This window comes from Onychomys torridus, chromosome 15, assembly GCF_903995425.1.
Source record: "Onychomys torridus chromosome 15, mOncTor1.1, whole genome shotgun sequence".
Classification (NCBI taxonomy): domain Eukaryota; kingdom Metazoa; phylum Chordata; class Mammalia; order Rodentia; family Cricetidae; genus Onychomys; species Onychomys torridus.
The window spans coordinates 38,463,041-38,483,373 of NC_050457.1; the positions used below are offsets into that span (position 1 = coordinate 38,463,041).

At 38.4% G+C, this 20,333-nt stretch overlaps 1 protein-coding gene across 1 annotated transcript in view; it reads right to left on the bottom strand.

Moving 5' to 3' along the window:
• The window catches only part of Itga1 (integrin subunit alpha 1), a 142,941-nt gene that overhangs the window by 86,254 nt on the left and 36,354 nt on the right, over window positions 1-20,333 (bottom strand). The window contains 1 exon segment of the mRNA XM_036207009.1: window positions 6,260-6,380. Coding sequence (XP_036062902.1) covers window positions 6,260-6,380 — 121 coding nt within the window.

The window sequence follows — 20,333 nt, forward strand, 5'->3', positions numbered from 1 at the left end:
CCAAATTCTGTCTTTTCAGTGGAATGGAGATAGTGTGTAGAACTGACTATTTGGAAAATACATTATTAGCTCGAGAAACCTGGCATAATGAATGAAAATGGAATCCTGAGAAGCATGTTATTAACAAAGAAGCTATGAATGACAGGAGAAAGGAATAAGGAGATTGCAGAGAGGCCAGGGAATGTGCAGAGGCAGGAGAATAAAGACCAGAAGGGCAAATGATGGGAGGTATGAATGGCTGGAACACAGTGGGGTAAAGCATCCAGAGCACACTGGGGCAGGTGGGCTGAGACAATGTTTGGCCTTTAACACAATAAAGAGTCCATAGCAATCAGAAAGACCTGGAATCTGAACTGATGCAACAATTATGGCCAAGGCATACTACAAATTCTGGGGAAAATGAACATCAAGCTGTGTGAGTACAGGAAGTGGTGGAACCCAGCAGTAAAAGATCGAGACAGGAAGTGTGGGGGTTGTGACCAATGGTAGAGGATGCACCAGCAGGATATACCATGTAAAATGGTTATTTACTTTCCTGGGGGCTGTTTTCTCTGGCAGCCAGCATGCTCTTCTTGAATCACACATATCTTACCACTCTAAGGCTAAGTAAGTCTCATTTTTCCAAGGCTACATAAAAATAATAAGATCTAAGAAAAGTATCAGCAGAGGATTTGTGGAATTCCAGCAATCCCATGTCTCAATCCCGTTATCTTTTTTAATCTGGCAGTAGCTACCACATTCTGTCATAAAGTATGACTTACCTTGTAATTTTTTTATGTACCTCCCTCTACGGTAGAACCTCAGCTCCCCAATATCCCTAATTTTTGTTCACTTATATATCCTTAGTGCAGGTGACAATTTTAGATATATATTAAAAGAATGGTATTTACTGCTACACTCATAGATCATTGCCTGGCCCAATTGTCATCAGAGACACCCCATTCAGCAACTGATAGAAACAGATGCAGAGATCCATAGCCAAACATTAGGCAGACTTCAGGGAATCCTGTGCAAGAGGTAATAGGGGTGCGGGGGGAGGATTATAGGAGCCTGAGGGGTTGAGACCCCACAAGAAAACCACAGAATCAACCAACCTGGGCTCATAGTGGTTCACAGAGATTGAAACACTAACCAGAGAACTTGCATGGGACTGACCTAGGTCCTTTGCACACACGTTACAGTTGTGTAGGTTAGTCTTCTTATGGGAATCCTAACAGAGGGAGCAAGGGCTGTCCCAGACTCTGTTACCTGCTTCTGGGACCCCTTCCTCCTACTGGGTTGCCTTGTCCAGTGTTAATAGGAGAGGGATGTAGAATGAATCTTAAAGGTACTTACTAATAAAAACAAATCCGGGACCAGATATTGGGGTGAATGCTGGAAGATCAGAGAGACAGAACAGGCCACAACTACCTCACCTCGCCAATTCCTCAGCTGATCCTGTTTCCTCAGACTGGATGCCTCTCAGATGAACTGTGCTGCTCCAAAGCCTAAAAGCTTAACCAGCAAATGCTTCTAGTTTCTGGTCTTCACGCCTTATGTATCTTTCTGCTTTTTGCCATCACTCACTGGGATTAAAGGCTGGCTTTCTGGGGTTAAAGGTGTGAGTCACCATGCTTGGCTGTATCCTTGAACTCACAGAGATCCAGGTAGATCTCTGCCTCTGGAATGCTAGGATTAAAGGCGTGTGCTACCACTGCCTATCTTCTATGTTTAATATTGTGGTTGTTCTGTTCTCTGACCCCAGATAAGTTTATTAGCATGCACAATATTTCAGGGAGCACAATACCACCACAGAGGGGGTGCCTAGTTTTACTGTAACGTGATATGTCACGGCTGACTGATATATATGGAGGACCTACACTTTTCTGAAGAGAAAGGAGAAGGAGTAGATGGGGGAGGGACAGGGAGGAGAGGAGGACGGTAGGGAGGGGAAACTGTGATTGGGCTGGGGGAAATTTAAATTAACTAATAAAAAGTATTAAAAGGGGAATTTAAGTGAGAATAATAAATGAAAATAAGTGAGATCTGATTTTGTGTTTTATAAACAATTGAGATTCTTGGATTATGAAATTGTGTTTGTCTTGTTTTCTATTTTAGAGGGTATTTTGCCTCTAGAATGTTCATACAGGACTTTGGGTCACAGAGGCATTTCATCAGTTCAAGGTTCTAGAGAACACTTCTTAGAAGGAAAAAACTGGCTGAACACCCCAGGGTGCTTTCATATCCTTGACTGGTCACATGTTTACAATGCAAACCCTGTGGCCATTCACACTGTGTCTCAGTTTCCTGTCAATGACATGACGATCACAGTAGCATCTGGCCAAACTCCCAGGGTCAGTGTGAACACCTGAGTCACAGTGTCACAAGAACTGTGCTCTTTATTACTGAAAAATTTGAGTCAATACTTTTATTTCTATGAATTTGTTTGTTGTTTTTGTCTTTGATTTGAGACACATTTTCATTCTGAAGTTCTGGCTATTCTGGAACTCACTTTGTAGACCAGATTGGCTTCAAATTCACAGAGATCATAAGCCCTTGGCTCATGAATGCCGGAATTAAAGGAGTCACTACCATGTTCAGCCTAAATTTTGGTTTTATATACAACATTTTGAAATATCTTGTCTGTATGTGAAGAGAAAAAAAAATGTTTTAGATATCATTACTAATCTCTAGAGAAACCCTCAGTGAATTCAAGACTCATTAAAGCTAGAAAAAATACCTTTTCTCCATGTAAAAGTTCCAGTCATAATAAGAAGCTTAGTGAACTGAGATAAAATGTGCTATTTATAGTTGACATTTTTGTTCTTTGTGACCATGGCTATATTTCTTTGAAGAGTGGATGATCTCTGAAATCATGCTACAGGAAAAATTCATGTAGAGTTTTTTTTCATATTGACATTATTCAATAACATCCTTTTAAACCAACCTCTTTATTGATGTCTAATACAGCCAACCAAAGTCACTCTCAGACTGTCATAACTCCTGTCAGCCAGTTTTGTTTTTTCTTTTATGAATGGAGCAACAGTTTAGTGATCTCAAAAATTAAACTTGTACTGTGATCCTATTAATTATTCTGATTTTGATAAGAGAAAAAAGGCAGAAGGCTATAAATGAAATGAACCCCCAAAATGACAGTTTTGGCAGAGAGGACATATCAGTTTTGAAAGGTATCATAAACAATGTAAAGTAAAAACTATGTTAGCTCTATAAAAGAACTTTAGGAAGCCTTCTCCCTCTGAGCTTGAATAAATTTTATTTAAAAGATACACATAGTAGATGCAGAACATCAGTTATACAAGCCATGGGACCCTTTCCTAGCACAACAAACAAATTTATAGAAGTAAAGTGTGAAAAGTCATCTTGACTCAAAATTTTCAGTAGTAAAGAGCACAGTTCTTGTGACACTGTGACTCAGGTGTTCACACTGACCCTGGGAGTTTGGCCAGATGCTGCTGTGATCATCATGTCATTGACAGGAAACTGAGACATAGCGTGAATGGCCACAGTGTTTACATAGTAAGCCTGTGACAAGGCAAGAATGTGAAGAAACACCTTGGGATGTTCAGCCAGTTTTCTCCTTCTAAGAAGTGTTCTCTAGATTGCACAATGAACAGCAGAGTTTAGATACACATTGAGCTGAGGATTGGGTTTGGAGGGATATATCTGTCTACCTGACATCTACTGGGGGAGAACATGTCCAGTGAAGTCATGGAGGCCTCCAAGGCAGCCTGGACAGTCATTAAAAAGTCCAACACAGAAGAAATAAGGGACCGAGAGAGCAGTGGAAAGCCCCAAACCACATCTTGCATTTTCCCGAAAGCTTGTGCTGGGCCAAGCATTGTTTAGTCGCTTTTCTTCAAACTGAAGCTTTTAGGCCAGTTATGTCCGTCTGGTTCTTCTGCACTGCACTGCAATCATTTGAATGCTGCAACTCATGCTAGCCATGATGAGCAACACCGATCTTAATCAGTAGTATGATGCGTTCTGTTACTGAGAAAACGTGTGGTTTCTGTGCAAAAGTCATAAAGTAAATTTACACTTGACAGTAAACTCCTGAGAGGTAAAGAGGACATAAAGCTACTTTGGTATTGTTTTGATTCTTTCCAAAGAATTTAAGCAATGTTTTTCAAACACAGGGGACACACACGGACAGTGACCCAACAAGAACTCCTTCCTTCTTTAGGCATGGTGCAGCCAAGAGGTAAGATGAGTCAGAATGGGTTGTTTTTTTTTTTTTTTTTTTTTTTTACCTAAATTGGACAAGTTTCTAAAATACGGGCAGCAAATACTTATGAAGGTGTTCACCCCTGAAGAAAATTAAAACAACAGAATCCTTGTTCCCCAACGTATGCCAGTTATTCCCTAGCATATTTTCCAGAGTAAGCCTACATTCTCTCCAATTTTATAAACACTTTTGGAATATCCAAACATCTTTCTACATCACCAGTGCCTGTGTCTCTTTAGAGCCACAGCTGGCTAGCCAGCCACACATTATTGCTCGGGAATTCTGGGATGGGAATTTTCTTATTTGTAAATTCAGTTATTCACACCCTTTTGGTTGTTTTGGTTTGGTTTTTCACTTTCCCATAAATATCATTGGAAATATGGGGTGTTAAAATAGAAACAGGTAGCTGCTATCCATCTACATCCAAAATGCTCACAAGCTCTCCCATACACACTGATATGTAAAATCTGGTGCTAACCACAAAAATAGTGATGATCAAAATTGACTTTGTAGTGCATTTCTAAGAAGGGCAATGGCACAGAGAGGCTTGACGGCCATGTTCAGCACTGCTTGAAGCAGCTCCATTTCTCTTGGAGAACTGTTCTTCGATCATTTTCATGTAGTTATGCTTCATGGATGGTAAGAACATGTTATATAAGATTTAGCTACTTAGTCAGTACACAGCCATTGAGTGTATATTATGTTTACAGCCACATGTCAAAACAGGGCAGAGTACAGGGTAAAGGGTGGGCACTCAACTAACCATTGCTCATTAAGAGTCTTTTTCTGCTTAGTTTCTCTACCTATAGGCATTCCTTTTTGAAGTTTCTAACTAACTAGACACCATCTTGAATTCAAACTGTTTTAAAATAAACTCATCAACTTCCCCTAAGGTTGACTTTATATGCCTGTATATAAAAATGTCTTTGTCAATGACTCCCTTTTTTTCTCAATATTCCAATACAGAAATTTTGGAATATTTCTCATCCCTTTATTCCCTTCATTTTCCATTTCTAGAGCTCTATCAAAACTTAATGATTCATAAGTTGATCACAGATACATATTTATTTGACTCCAGTCACCCCTAGGGTAGACTTGGGGCCTCATCTCTTTTTTTGGCTTTCATTTATCTATCTATCTATCTATCTATCTATCTATCTATCATCTATCTATCTCTATCTATCTATCTCTATCTATCTATCTGTTTGTTTTCATTTTGTTTCAAAACCATGTTTCAAGTAGTTCAGATGGGCTTTGAACTCCCTATATAAAGGCAAATGACCCTGAACTCCTGATCTCCCCATTTCCACGTCTCATTCTAGGCTCTCCAACCAGACCCTGCAAAATCTCACCTTTTAAGTACTAAATTAGGGTCTTGCTTGCAGACAGATTTCCTAATTTGTAGGCAATCCAGTCAGATCTACATTAATTTCCTAAATTATATTTAATGAAACAACCTCCAGTGGTTTCTCCATGCTCTGCTTTTGATTCTAAGAGCTGTTGTTTGTCTTTGAAGGTCTACCTTTACTCACAAGGCTCCCCAGCTTGGAGTTTACTGTCAACTTGAGACAACACTTAGTATATCACCAAAGCACCAAAAAAAACCCAAAAACAAACAAACAAACAAAAAAAAAAAACCTAAGCCCCCTGCAACTAAACTAATAGTAACTTTCTCTGGGCATCTCATCTCCTACCACTTCCTTCTTAATGAATTTCAGTCAACTATTCAAGTAACTCTAGAATAGGAACAATCCAGGAACACTTGTCAAAGCAACACAGTGAATGAATGCTAGAATGAGAAACTTCCTTGAGGTCAGTCCAATAATAAACCAGCAGAAATGTGTAACCACTTCCTCTAAAACTCCCAGGAATGTTGCTTCTTTAACTTCACGTCAGCCTCCATCACCACCCCACTAGAATATGTTTTCTAGCACAAATGAGTCATTCAGTTAATGTTTCATTCATAAAACCAGCTGAAAATATTTTCCATTTTCGTGGAAAAGAACTGAACAACAATAGATCCTGAACGCTTACCATTTTCCTTCTTCATTTTCATATTGTTGAACAGTGTATCCAAACATGTCCTCCACTGGGCCGCTGAAACTCATTGAATTTTTCACATCAACGTTGAAGGATATGCAGAAGCCTAGAATAACTTTAAGAGGGGAAAGAAAGTCCAGTTACACGAGGTTAATGGAGAACACATCGTGTTTGGGATTATGGAAGGCATTCTTAGGGTTACCAGTGAAAGCTGTGCTCTTACAGAAAAGAACAATTGAAACTCAAGAGAGTCAGAACTCAAGCAAGGTTCTCGTGGGATGTTATTCGTTGAGCACCTACAGGCTGGCTTTTTTAAATGTTTGGAAATTAGTATCTGTACCATTCCCAGAAGTAAAATTTCAGGATTGAGTGGGAGTCACAGAAATTTACAATGAGTAATGAGTTTGCAGATACTTTCCCCGAAGTGATCTTTTCCCCTCTGTAAGTTCTGGAGATGCAGGCAGTTGTGTTTAAACCTCCCTGGCAAGAGCTTTCTCCATTCCGTTTCTGAAAGGAAATTGCCTTTCCTTTGCACTCAAAGGATTCCTTTCCTTTGGATGGTCTTTAGAGGATTGTTTCCACTCAGGGATGGCTTCCTAGGCAGGCCTAAGAGAAGTTTTGCTTATCTTGGAGAAACAAGCAGTTGATGGAACTTTGTACTAATACAAAAAAGCCTCTTTGCACCAGTGTTGACTGTGATAAACTCACAAACGTTTTGGATTAAATTAGGTAATATTCTCATTAGTCTATGCCTGGTACACATCACACACACACAATGGGAGCTTATCTCTTTGATTTCTCTGTGATCCAGGTGAAAGACAAGTTTTCCATGAAGGATGACCATGTACAGAGGTTCTGAAATCACAAGGTCTGAAGGAGGGTACCAAATTCCTCATTTGGTCCTAGTTTGGAAAAATAGACTTATAAGTTTCAATATCCCCATCCTGAATGTAACCAACAACCCTTCTCAAAGATCACCACCTTTTACAATAGTACATTCCAAGGCATCTTCAGAGGTTATTAAAGTCAGTTCTCAAAACTAGATTCAATCACACAGATTCTGGAAACTTCTCTGTTCTATTCCTATAGACTGTGGACATTTAACACATCTAATGTCTTGGCTTTTATTCACACTAAACTTTTTCCATAAATATGCTCTAAATCCAGATTACTCTAACTCATAACCTTCAAATTATATCAACAACAACAACAACAACAACAAGTGTTTATTTGGTGCACTAGATTCGAACTTAATTTAGAGAAAATACTTCCAGATAAAAACAACCATTCTTTCCACTCATAGATCTAGCTATATTGTCTGATCTTCTAATTCTTTAACCTCTTCTTTGATTTTTAAAATAATGTCTTACCAAGATAACTATTAAATACTATTTATATTATTATCTATTGGAGTCTTTGCCCCCTAGACTAGGAAAGTCTTAGAACTGAAGACCGTCTTACTCATCTTTTTATCCTTTGTAAAAATCTGGCACAATTCCTCCTACATAGATGGGCAGTAACATGTTTATAGTCTGAAAGATAACATGTTGGAGAGGGAAGGATGCCAGCTGTGGCTGGAGAGGCACTGGCAGCCATTCCATCCTAGCAAAGGAAGACTTTTTAATGCTCTAAGGTAAAGGGGAGATGGGACTTGGCAGTGAAAAGAAAATTTCTACCCAGGATTTAGGAGGGTCTCTGAGCATAGTAAAACATGCAGGACAAATATGGTTGTGAGCTCACAAAGCAGTCTTCTTGGCTGGCATGAAGAAAGTAGACAAAGGGTAGCCAGCCAGGACAGGTCCTTTTATGTACATTTCCTCTTCATTCCTCAAGGGCGATGGAGCACAGCTGGCTACCATCCTCAACATCCTCTTTTAGATACTGGGAGGTCATTTTAAACAGTGCTCACCCCTGCTCCAAGCTTCTAGTACATGCGCTTGACCTTTTTTTCTAAAGTTTTGATGTTTTGAACAGTTTCAACAGATTATTTCTTTCACAGGAGACATACACAGAATATTGTCCCCCACAGTGTGGTTTCTCAACCACAGCACTGCAGGCAGTTTTGTCATAAGGAGCTGCACTGAAAGGTACATAGCAATATCCATGGCCCCAATACACATGGTTCTAGTAGCATTCTGTGAGTTTTGACAATCAACACTATCTCTAGACATGGCCAAAATCTTGTGGAGTCAAAATTATCCATAACTGAAAACAACTGTTCAAGAGATATAAGGACCAGAAAACTACCACTGACTGTACACCAGCTGTAGATATGTAGCCCAAGGAAAGTGAGTATCACCCAGGGGATTGTGAATCACAGGTTCCAGCCAGATTCCAAGAATCAAATCTCCATGGGATTGCATCCTCTTAAGGTTTAAGAAGCATGTCTATGTGACACATTGCTTCTTTTTCACTATGTCTATATAGGTAGCAGAATTGATCTACATTCAAAGGACTCCCCTTTAGACAAAATGGGAAACGTACTATTATTATTATTATTATTATTATTATTATTATTATTATTATTTTCTGTCAGGGTCAGTTCCACTTGTTTGAAGGATTCATTTATTTAGTACATTATTGGTTTGGTTTTTTTTTTAAAATTCTTTCTTAAAGGCCACTTGAGTGTTTGGTATTCTTGGGTCTGTCTATTCTACGTGTTGTATGGAATGTCTAAGGGTGGGTGCTGCATTTTTTCCTTCCCTGTCCTTAGAATTCTAGAGGCAATTTGCTCAAAGTGATTATAAATCTGTCCCTTTTGTGTTTTCTGAAGCACTAAGGAGCCTGTAGCACAGGAGATGACATTTTTTTGTTAAAGTAGTTTACAACTTGTCCTTTTGATTTAAAGGAGTCAGTAAACAGTAAAGGCAGTGCCTCATAACTTTGAGTTCAATGTTCATTTTATTAGAGTAGATTTTCTTGGGACTTTATGTTCTAGAAGTAAGACAAAAATGGTACTTATCTGAATGAAAGGAAAAAAAAAAACCCAGACAAACAAAAATCATAAAACAAAACATAACAGTCTGAAAGGCTTAAGAGTCCAGATAAGGAAGATATTGAAAGTAACTGGAAATGAATACAGTGTAGCATTAGATGTCTAAAGGAAAACTACTCCAACATGCACCCCTGAAAAGTCTTTCTCTACTGACAACCACACCATGTGCCATGTGTTGTTCCTCATTTTTCACCCTACTAAACTTATCAACAAGCATGCCGATACCATTCTCATCAGCATCATGTGAGTGAGTGAGAGCTTTGGAGCCAAGAATAGTCCCCATATTTCCATGGGATTCCATGATAGGAAGCATCGGTCACTGTTCACATTGATTCAGTTTTTCTCCCTAAAACCAGAAAAAAAAAAAAAAAACAACAAAAAACTAGTGTCAAATAACTTGGGGCCAGCTTTAGAAGAAAGTGCCTTCTTGTTAGCAAGGATGAGTTTGTATAGTTCTGTGTCCTCAGATGGCAGTTTGAGGAGGAAACTGTTCTTGGCCGCAACTGGCTGAGAAGGATGTTGGGATGCTGGTATGGGAAAATAGTCATGGCAACAGAACTCAGACCGAGCTTCTTGAAGGACTTCATGAAAACATATGTCTCTAGAAAAAAAGGAATGAAGGAGTCTGCTCCTTTTCAAGTATGGCCATATGTTATGTGCACAGTAGTAAAAAGCAGACAAGAAAGATGAGGTGGTTGATGCTGGAGGTTGTATTTTGTAAATTAAATCATTCTTGTTCATTTCCATGGTGAAATTTAATGTACCAGGCAATAAATGAGAGGAAGAGATACATAGCTTCCAGGTCTCGGTTTATTTGCTCCAAAATACTGTTTTTCATAGAAATAGCATAAGTCATTTGCTAGGTAGGTTAGTAGTTATTGCTTTCTTTTTGTGTACTTAGGAACTGCATCTCAGAGAGGCTGAGAGATGTGTCTAAGCTGAATGTATTAACAGCAGACAGAGGATGCCAATATGGATCTCCTCAGGTCCAATCATGGACTTTCTGTAACAAACTCTAGACTGTCTTCATTTCCAGAATGGTTATATGAATTGGTCAGATTACTAAGGGTGAATATATAACCCACCTAAGAATAAAACTCAACTGGCCCATGCAAGTTTTTAATCCTGTATAGTTTTGGAATATTTGAGGGGTGACCTGGGGAAAGCTGATTGAAGGCAGAAAAATATGAGCTTCTTCAGAGACTGTGGAGTCAGGTGGAGCTTTCTCTGTCTCTCTCAAACACACACACACACACACACACACACACACACACACTCCCGATTCCAAGAAGAGTCACTTCGGCCTGTGTGTTTGCTGCTTAAATAAGCAACTCTGGCCCTGACCATCTGGCCTAGCAACACGGCTCTACTCATAGCCAGATGGGAATATGTAATAGCTAATGGAAATTTCTACCTTGCAAATTCTGAGCCCAAGGCAAGTGAGCATCAAGTAAGTGGTGGTGAAGGAGATGTTTTGTAATTCCATTGTTTTTCTTTAATAACTTCTCGTGTATGTGTATCCAACCCAGCAACAGGAGAACTCATAATCAACATTATTTTCAATCTAAAGATTAAAATGATGACATATAAAATGAAAGATAATAGTTAAAGTATTCAGTAAATTGATGACTCCCAGAATAAGTTCCCCCCTGTCTAGTTATGTATGACAAACTTGACCGTATCAATGCTTTGTCTCTGAAATTTTAATTAATTTACTCCTCATGGATTACATAATTGGATCTCAATTTTGAGGTACATGGTTGCCTAAAAGAATAAGAACTTGACTGGAATGGTAACAAGATCTGGCCAAACCAGCTATAGAATAGCATCATTCCAGTGGATCTGAAAGTTGAAAAGATTATTTTTATAGATTTTTGGTTATGAAAATGATCCAAGTCTCCACTAGCAAAGATATGAGACATCAATCATGAAAACATGACCATAATAGAGCCTGATCAGAGTACAGAAAGAAAGACAGTAGCTAGATATGACATCCTAACTTCAAACACAGAAAACCCATACTTGTCATATAAAGAAATATGTCTAATTCATGTTCTTCTAAACAAAAAAAATTCACGCACAACACCATTCCAAGCCCCTTTCATCAGAAATGATGGAATATGTCAGCAAGATGTCTCCCTCCATCAGCAAGGCCAGAAAAGCCAACTCAAATACCCTGATATGCATGTGTTTTCCAGCTTCACCCTGGGAAGCTGCTTTGTGAATTCAGTTTGCTGCAGTAAGTGAATTGTTTTGTCTTTGCTTTGAAAGTCCATGACCTCTAGTTGTTAACAAATGGCATTTGATCGCCAAAGTGCTGTATATATATTTGTGTGTGTGTGTGTGTGTGTGTGTGTGTGTGTGTGTGTGTGACTGGTGGGAGGATTCAAGGAAGCATATTATTTAATACACAGTAGGTGTTTTCTACATGTTTTAAGAAGGACAGGATAAATAGGAAAAGTAAGGATTTTGAGCAGAGAAGTCACCCTGACTACAAGAACTTGTTCCCTTTCAGACATGCTACCCAGAGTATTCAATTCCACCAGGGCGTTTCCCAGACATCACTCTTAAAACCCCCCTTTAATGTTTTCCTACATAAGTCTGCTCTTCGGTAGTGTTTATTTTCCTTTGTAGTATCTACAGACATCTGCTGATTGCCCATATCCTCCCACCGCAAAGAAGTGCTTGCTTCACATGCTCCTTTCAGACTGTGTCTACTCTGGTCTCGGAAATTCTTACTCTCGGAACTACCCTCCCACCCCCCACCTCCTCTCAGCGTCACGTGTTTTACAGGATAAAAAAGCTGCAGGACCTTTGGAGTCCTGGATCCCACTGTGGGAACACAACTCGTGTGTTTGTGCGAGCAGCATGAGCATAGGGCTGTTCTCCAGCTGCCCGGGCATCCTGAGAGCTGAACTCATTATGTCCATGATGGCTCAGCTGAGCACCACATATGGAAAGGCAAACTGCACTTCAAAACAAATCAGGGTGGCCAAGTGTTACGCAGCAATAGATGTATAGTCTTTGGATATATAAAACCCTGAAAACCAGCTCTATCTTTGTTGGTGGAATCTTTTCAATGGCTCTTTATTAACTTAATACCAGCCTCCTCCCTGCCCAGCCCCATCCCTGCCTCTGTGTGTCCATGGTGTACGCATGTGTTTACATGTGTATGAAGATGTATGTGTGTGTACATGTGTATAAAGATGTGTGTTTCACTGCATAATTGTGTGTACACCACAGTATACTGCATGTCCAACTTACCATTCTCTGCCTGATTTCTTTGAGGCAACTTTCTCACTGAATCTGGAGCTCAGTTTTTTTGGTCAGGCTGGTGGCCCACAAGTGTCATGATCTGGTCTCTGCCACCACTTGTCTCTTCTGTGCTGAGGTTACAAGCCCCTGCAGACATAACTGAACATTTTTCCTGGGTGTTGGGATCCTAACTCAGCCAACTCTCCAGCCCTTAAGGTTATTGTTGGTGGTATGTAGGACAGGTACTTCCAAGAGCCAAAAAGCCAACAGGCTGTTTGTGTGGCAAACACTTTCTCCAACTTAGTTAATAGTGTTACTTAGCAATTAAAATTCCAGACATTAAGAGGTCCCATTTCTGATTTTCCTAATCTATTAATTAGTATTTTTGAGGTCTGAGATATAGGGCTTGAGATATTTCTTTTTTTTTTGTTCCTATGTTTAATAAACCCAATAGCATTTTTAAAGCTGAAAAATCATTTGTATATGATCTGTGTCTTCCTGATCCATGAAACTACTTGTGTATAATAATAATCCTATGTAAAGTAATAAAATCCATTTGAAAGAACCTCTTTGGAAAGAGACCACAGTATTTTGTTTAAGCTCTTTCTCCAGGGGTCTGTCAATTGACAGAATGCACATAGTAGGTGGGTAAGACCTAACTCCGAAACAGAACTAAAGACATTGACAAAATGTGGGTTGGGGAGATTATTCTGTCCCCTGATATACAAATAGTACAAGAAGGTTCAAAAGTGGCTTTTTCTTTTCCCAATATACAATTTCAAGATTGGAGCTAACTAAACAAAAACATATTTGGGCATAACAAAAAAAAGTATAAAAGAGTGAAAAAGAACCATTGTGGCATTTTAAAATACATAATTTCTTAAACCATTTATTTAGACTGTTAAAATTTGAGGAATTAAAGATAACTTTTTTCTAGTGTGATCATTCCTGTTGCTATATCATATCACTATTAAATATAACAGTTTGTTCCTTAGAAAAATTCCAACACATGAAAACACTACCAAAGTAGTTTGAGATTATTTAGATTAGAAGGTAATTACAGGCCTCTTGAGTTGGCTACAACATTCTTTCAAGTCAGGAATAAGCCTACACTTTAAAAAAATGTTTTATTTAGAGGTGGGCCCAGTGTGGCCCATACGTGTAATCCCAGTACTTGAGAGGCTGAGGCAGGAGGATCACAAATTCAATGCCAGTCTAAGGTAGATTGCCAGCCTAGGGTAGGTAGGTTTCAAGCCTGCTGGGGCTGTAAAGAAAGACGGTACCTTAAATAAATAAACCAATGGACAAAAGTAAGTTGTATGCAAAGTTCTAAGAAAACAGCCAAGACATAAGGTGAGCTCTGCCTGCATTCTGTAATGCCTTTGGGCCCCAAGGAGATGGTACATTTTGCATACCACTGGCATGCTGACCTCTCTTGCCTCTCAGTTTTTCGTTAATTGACCATATTAGAAGCAGGAGGCTGAGAATACAGGTTTATAATGCCACTTTTGGTGGAATACAGTTTACGCACCTTCTGCTTTAACATACAGGGGCACACATGAACCTTTGTAAATACTTCCCTAAAACTGAAAATTGAAATGCTGTGCAAACCCTGATTGCACACTCACACCAAACCCAACAGGGGAATGACTGACTGCTCATCATAGGATTCCCTAGTAGTAGCAACCAACAAGTTCATAGTCTCCACATACTAGCTGCCATTACGGTTCTCCATATATCACATAACAGGCTTTTTTTTTTTTTTTTTTTTTCCTGAATGACTATTATTGCTCTTAATCATCGACTGACTTTTAAACTAACATGACTATATACTTTTCCTTCCTTCTTAGTGACTGGTTACAGCACATTTCCATGATATCATTTACTACCAAACATTCTGTTCATTCAAAAGCTTCCTGGTGTCTCTGCCCAACTTCAAACAAATCCAGACCATCAAAAGGAAATAATGTAAGCCAATTGAGTAAAATCTGTTATCCACCTGAGACCATTTAGGAAACAAATCAGAAACTGTTAAAAAAAAAATGTAGCCGTTTATGGGAAATGAAGATGAGTCTCAGTAGAATGGAATTCTGAAATATTTCAGGGGGCAGGGGGCAGCAGAAAACTTGTTTTCTTTTTAGAGGAAAGAGATAACTTTTTGATTCTTGCTTTTTTTGTTTTGAGATAGCTCTAAATGTTGTTTTCCTTAGCTCTAATTGTTGCTAAGACTACCAAGATCTCTTAACATTTAAAACATTAGTTGAACAGGAAAATCCTTGGATCCAAACTCTATTCCTATCTGGTCACATCATCTTTTACATTCTTTCCATTAGTCCACATGAGTATCTTGAAATGGAAGTGAACGTAGATGTTATAGCCAATATCCCCAAGAACTTCAGTTGACATTTCCCTTAAATGGAAGTATTCTGGTGTTTTGATCTTCACAGCTGTTATTAGTTACTTTTTTATTTGCAAGAAGCTTAATTCAAGGTAGAGCTTACCTCTGAACTGGGAAAAGATGGGACCATTATTGAAAAGAAGATAAAAATTTGGCTTTAAATTTATATTTCAGGACTAGGGACATAGCTCAGTGGTAATAGTCTTTGCCTACTATGTGTGAGGCACTAGATTTAAACCCCAGTATCTCTCTCTCTCTCTCTCTCTCTCTCTCTCTCTCTCTCTCTCTCTCTCTCCACACACACACACACACACACACACACACACACACACACACACACACACATATGAATTATAGAGAAATATGTTTGTTCCTATTCCTGATGTGTCTTCCTATGTAGAGGGTGTTTCACTAGCTGCACATTGGTTTATTTCTACACCCACTCTCCTTTCATACTTGATTGGGAAGTCTGGAAGAAGAAACTGCATGTTTAGTCTAGTCTTCCTATGCTCTCTCTCTCTCTTTTTTTCCTTCAGATGTGAGCCTGGCGGCAGAGAGAACATGGTTTTCTATGCTCCACTGAATCAGCTTCTCAACTGGTCAACTGGTGCTACACGGTCAGGACAACTTGGTCTTCAGTTCAGCAGAAATTTCACTTATTAGTTAAGACCCACTTGAATGCATTTCCCAATGAGTAAGGAATATTCTCATTATTGGTCTTTTCAAAAATCTGAATGAAGTTTTATTGAAAGAAACTGTGAGGAAAATATTCATGCTGTGCAAAGCCAGGTCATAGATCCACTGCTCTTTGTACAAGGACACAAATATGAAATAAATTGAATGGCTGCTTTCTATTATTTTATATGTAGCCTAGTTTCTAGTATCTCAATAATTTTAGCTACACTGAGAGCAAGACAAAGGGCCAACAGAACCATAAGGAAGCATGATCAGGAAAAGGGCATCATCACATGGTTCTTTCAGAGGCAAGGAAAGTGACCAGCAGCCTGGCAGGAATCTGGCCAAGATGGGTTTGAAGGAGGCTGTCATATCACATGTTCATGTGTGGACCACTCACAGTCAAGCTACAAGGAGAACAAAGCAAGACCTGGGGAATGAAACTGACACCACTGCTAGCTAACTTTCACTATGCCTTTAAAGAAATGCACCTTCCCCAGAGGATAATGACTACTCACATTTTCCATCAACACTCATCCATAGTCTAGCTTCTTACTTCATACCTTAGTTCTGTGCTATTTAGTCTAGATGGAATGCTATTTCTTCAGATCTGGTACTGCAGGCTGCATTAAGAAATTTCGATTTATAACTTCTTACTCTGAAAGTTTAAAACCTATTAGGAAGTAAATCAACTCTTGCTGACTCTTCCTGACCCTCTCTAGACAGCTGGATTTCTTGAATGCTAAACACGCAGGAGCCATGCAAAAGAAATACATTGTCATTCAACTTAGGACTTCCCATCATGCTAGAAGTGGCTTGAACAATTATTTCCAAAATCTATGTCAAAAGATATATGGGAAGAAATACTAAGGAGTTTCTACAGTATGAGCAAGATTCATCGGCTTATAATAAGATTAATAGAGAAAAATTAGAATGTGTTGGGTAATTTTCTTCAAAATGTAAATTTGTCTAAGCTTTTGACTGACCTCAACCATTTCTACAGTTTTTCAACTCTTATGTTAATTCATTATTTGTATCTTTAAATGGGCAGAAGCTGGCACAGCCAACCAACAATAACAACTACCCCTTGTGGCATCACTGGAAACTGATACTCTTCCTTCAAAGGGTGTTTATGTTAAAACGCATGCATATGCAAACATGTACACACACACAGACACACACAGAGACACACATACATCTATTGATCATCTTTGTATCTTCTTTCTGTTACCAGACGGATTTTTTTTAAGAAACATGCCATATGGCTCTAACACTACTTCATTCTCTAAGTACTTTCTCAGACTCTACCACATGCCTTCTTACTCTCTAACAGTACTTTATACCCATTTAAATGGCACTTCATCCCACCTTGCCAATCCCATTCTCTCCCAATGGAGAATGTCAAGTGATTGCCATCCTTTAGTTCTTGAAATTCCCAGAAACATCCCAGGCGCTAATTTCCAATGTGGCTGCATTGGTAAACCAAGCCATTATGGAGGTAATTAGAGACAAGGGAAGTCATAGGGTGAGTCTCTAATCCAATAGGAATGGTGTCCCTCTAAGGGAGTGGAGGAATCTGAGCTCTTTCTCATTGTTTCTCTCTCCATTCTCTCCCTCTTCCCTGTGCACATTGAGGAAGAGAGAATGATGATAGACAGTTACAATCTATAAAGAGAAGTCTCCAAAGACACTAAGGGCTCTTTGTTATTGGATTTGCTGCTTTTCCAAACAGTGAGAAATACCTTTCTGCTGGGTAAGCTGTATGGTTTGTGATAGTCCATTATGGCAGCCTGAGTAAGACTAACAGCAGCAACAGTTGCCATATAGGACTAGAAGTGAACTTCTCTGGAAGTGATGCATTGGACAGAGAGACAAAATGACAGAAGTAGTAGGGAATGACAATGACAAGTCACCATGACCTTCCTGTGCCTTTCTTTCATGCTATGCTTTCTTCTTCATTATGCTATACTGTTTAAAAGGTATTTAAAATGATAGTTTTGTTAGTTTCAGGGAAACTTAATAGACTTATAGGTATATAGTAACTGTTCAATAAAACCTATTGAGTGAATAAAATAAGACAAGAGTGTAATTTTTTTAAAAAAGGTGTTTTGTTCTATCAGTTTACTATCTCAGGTAAGTCTGTGCTTATATACAATATTTATGGCCATAATCTTTCTCTCTCTGTCCCTTTCTGTTTCTGTCAGAATAAAGGGTCTTCTCAGGCTAGAGAATTTGTCAGTATTTGAGTTATGTCCAGGGTTAGTGACAGTGTTCATTCTTTAATCTAACACAGATGGGAACTGAGGACTGGCTTAGCCCAAGGCTAGAGATCCAGATAGGTTATCCTTCTACCATGGCTGAGGGAATGATGTGGAAAAAGAATAAATAGGCTAAGGAAAAAGGAAAGCTACAACTTGTCTCAATAGAATCTAAACAAACAAACAACAACAACCAAAACGCTTTTCTTCCCAGGAACTACTTAAAAAATTAGAAGGGAAAAAGAGAGACTGGATCAGGTCTCTAGGTAGGTAACAAACTTCCAAATAAATATGTATTTGTGGCTATAATAATAAAAAATATTACATTCATTCATCAAGCATTAAAAACTTCCACCATGGAAAGAGACACAAAGAACAAAAGGTTGACCCAAACACCAGTACTTCCCACAGAGAATTCAGAGTCACTTCAAGATGTAAGGCAAAGTTGAAAACAAAAGAATAAAATGCAGAGGTCGCACGTGACTGCTGTAACCTTGACAACTGCCAATGGAGTTTGAGTCTAGCCATTTCTGACTTTTTTTTAATCATTAAAAATTTCTGTGCTACCTAATGCAGATTTGGGAATAGATAAGATCTGGGGACTTACTTGGTGTTATTCTCTGTGTTATGAAAAAAAAAAAAAAAAACAACAAAAAACCCGGGAAAAAATTGTCCCAGAGGGCTTTCCATTGCAGTCTACAAATTGAGACGATTATGTCGTTATTAAAAAACCCCGTTAGAGAATATAATCAAAGCAGAACAAAGTGAGAGAACTATGCTGGTTTTCATCGCTAGGTTAGAGTAACACCGAATTCTTCCATTGTGCACACAAGAATAATTTATTTAAATTGATGCAAAGGAGCAAGAGGTGATGTTATCAAAGAACAATTTTGGCTTGGAATGAGTTTTCTTATTAACACACAGCTAAATGAGGCACCCATTAATCCATCCACACAAACTAACAGCCCTGCTGGGTGTTTAGAAAGAAAGGTACCCTAGTGAGTGATCCAGCTTCATGCTGGTTATTTCATAGACAAACCCTGTAGCACACTACCCTCCTCTCTTGAGTGTCACGACCATTCCTTGTTATGATCAAAGATCAGCAACACAACTTGGATGGACACTTTATAAATACTTGACTCTCCACTACTTCAGTGGTATAAAGGGGGCTTTGTGAAAACTGAAAAACTTGAACTCCCTTAACTTTTCACCATTTACCAATATGTGATGATTTTCTGGATGGATTCCAATTAACTCAGAAAAATTATGTTAGCTTTAAAAGCCACGTGTCAAGTAAAGCAAGGGCTTAAAAAAATAAGAGTCATTCTCCCTGGTGAAATAATTCGGACTTTCTCAAAACTTTCATACACTGACATTTATGAAAGCTCCTAAAGTTTATCTTTGAAATCCTCTACTATGAAGTCACAGTTTGAGAATGTGATGAGGCGAATCCTGTCATCTATATCTTAACACCACTTTCAAAAAAAAAAAAAAAAAAAAAAGTTCCACACTAGCTCTAGGGTCCAGTAAGTAGGCATCCACAATTTCAGTTTTTTGAGTAAACCTTTGGACATGTTCTTGAATTTCTATGTTTGCATATTGAACTGATTTTCACAGAATTTCCACATTCTTCCAGGTATTTTATATCCTAATAACTCACCACTGAACCCTACTCTTTAGAGAGAAAGGACTGATTCACTCACATATGTACTTAATTATATGAAATGAGACGTAACAGGATTGGATTTAAACTGCAAGTTGTATTAAAATATGAGCATGTGGGTAAAGTGTTAAGTACAATATTCTGTTTATGAATCCCTAGTCAGTTGAAAATTAGACCAAAATCAGGGCTTACCATGGTCAAAATGTTCAAAACCCAATATTGATGATTAAGAACAAATGCAGAAAACACCGAGCACAGATGATAATAGTGTAAAAGAAATGTTATACACACGTATACCCTTGAGATGTTTAAATAGAGCCACTTGTATTTAGCACTATCAAAAACACATTCTTTACTATATTTGTGAGTATGAAATTATTCTCATTCATTTCTCTCAAAAATAAAAAAATAGCACATAAATACTCATTGATAATTTTATTTAAATTTTTTTAGAGTCATAATTAATGAAAACATTTTTCAAAAATCAATTGGATTTCTGCTCTTTTAGGGGTCTTTGACTTACTGATGCTTTGACTTGGAGATATGTGACATTTTTCTAAAATTATTTTCCATTATCTTTCTTAAAATCTTTTATTTTTAAGAAGACATAACATATAAATAGTGTTGTGGCTTGGATTTTTTTTTTTGTTATCCCCCAAATATTTCTACCCCTGGTATTTGTAAATTTGGCTTCATTTAGAAATAGGCATGTGTTTTCACTAGTTTGGCTATTTGTCCCTGTGCTTTTTCCAGTCATGGTCTCGATATCTCTTGCTCATATAATCTCTCCTCTCTCTTGTCGATTGTCCTCCTGGAGCTCCACC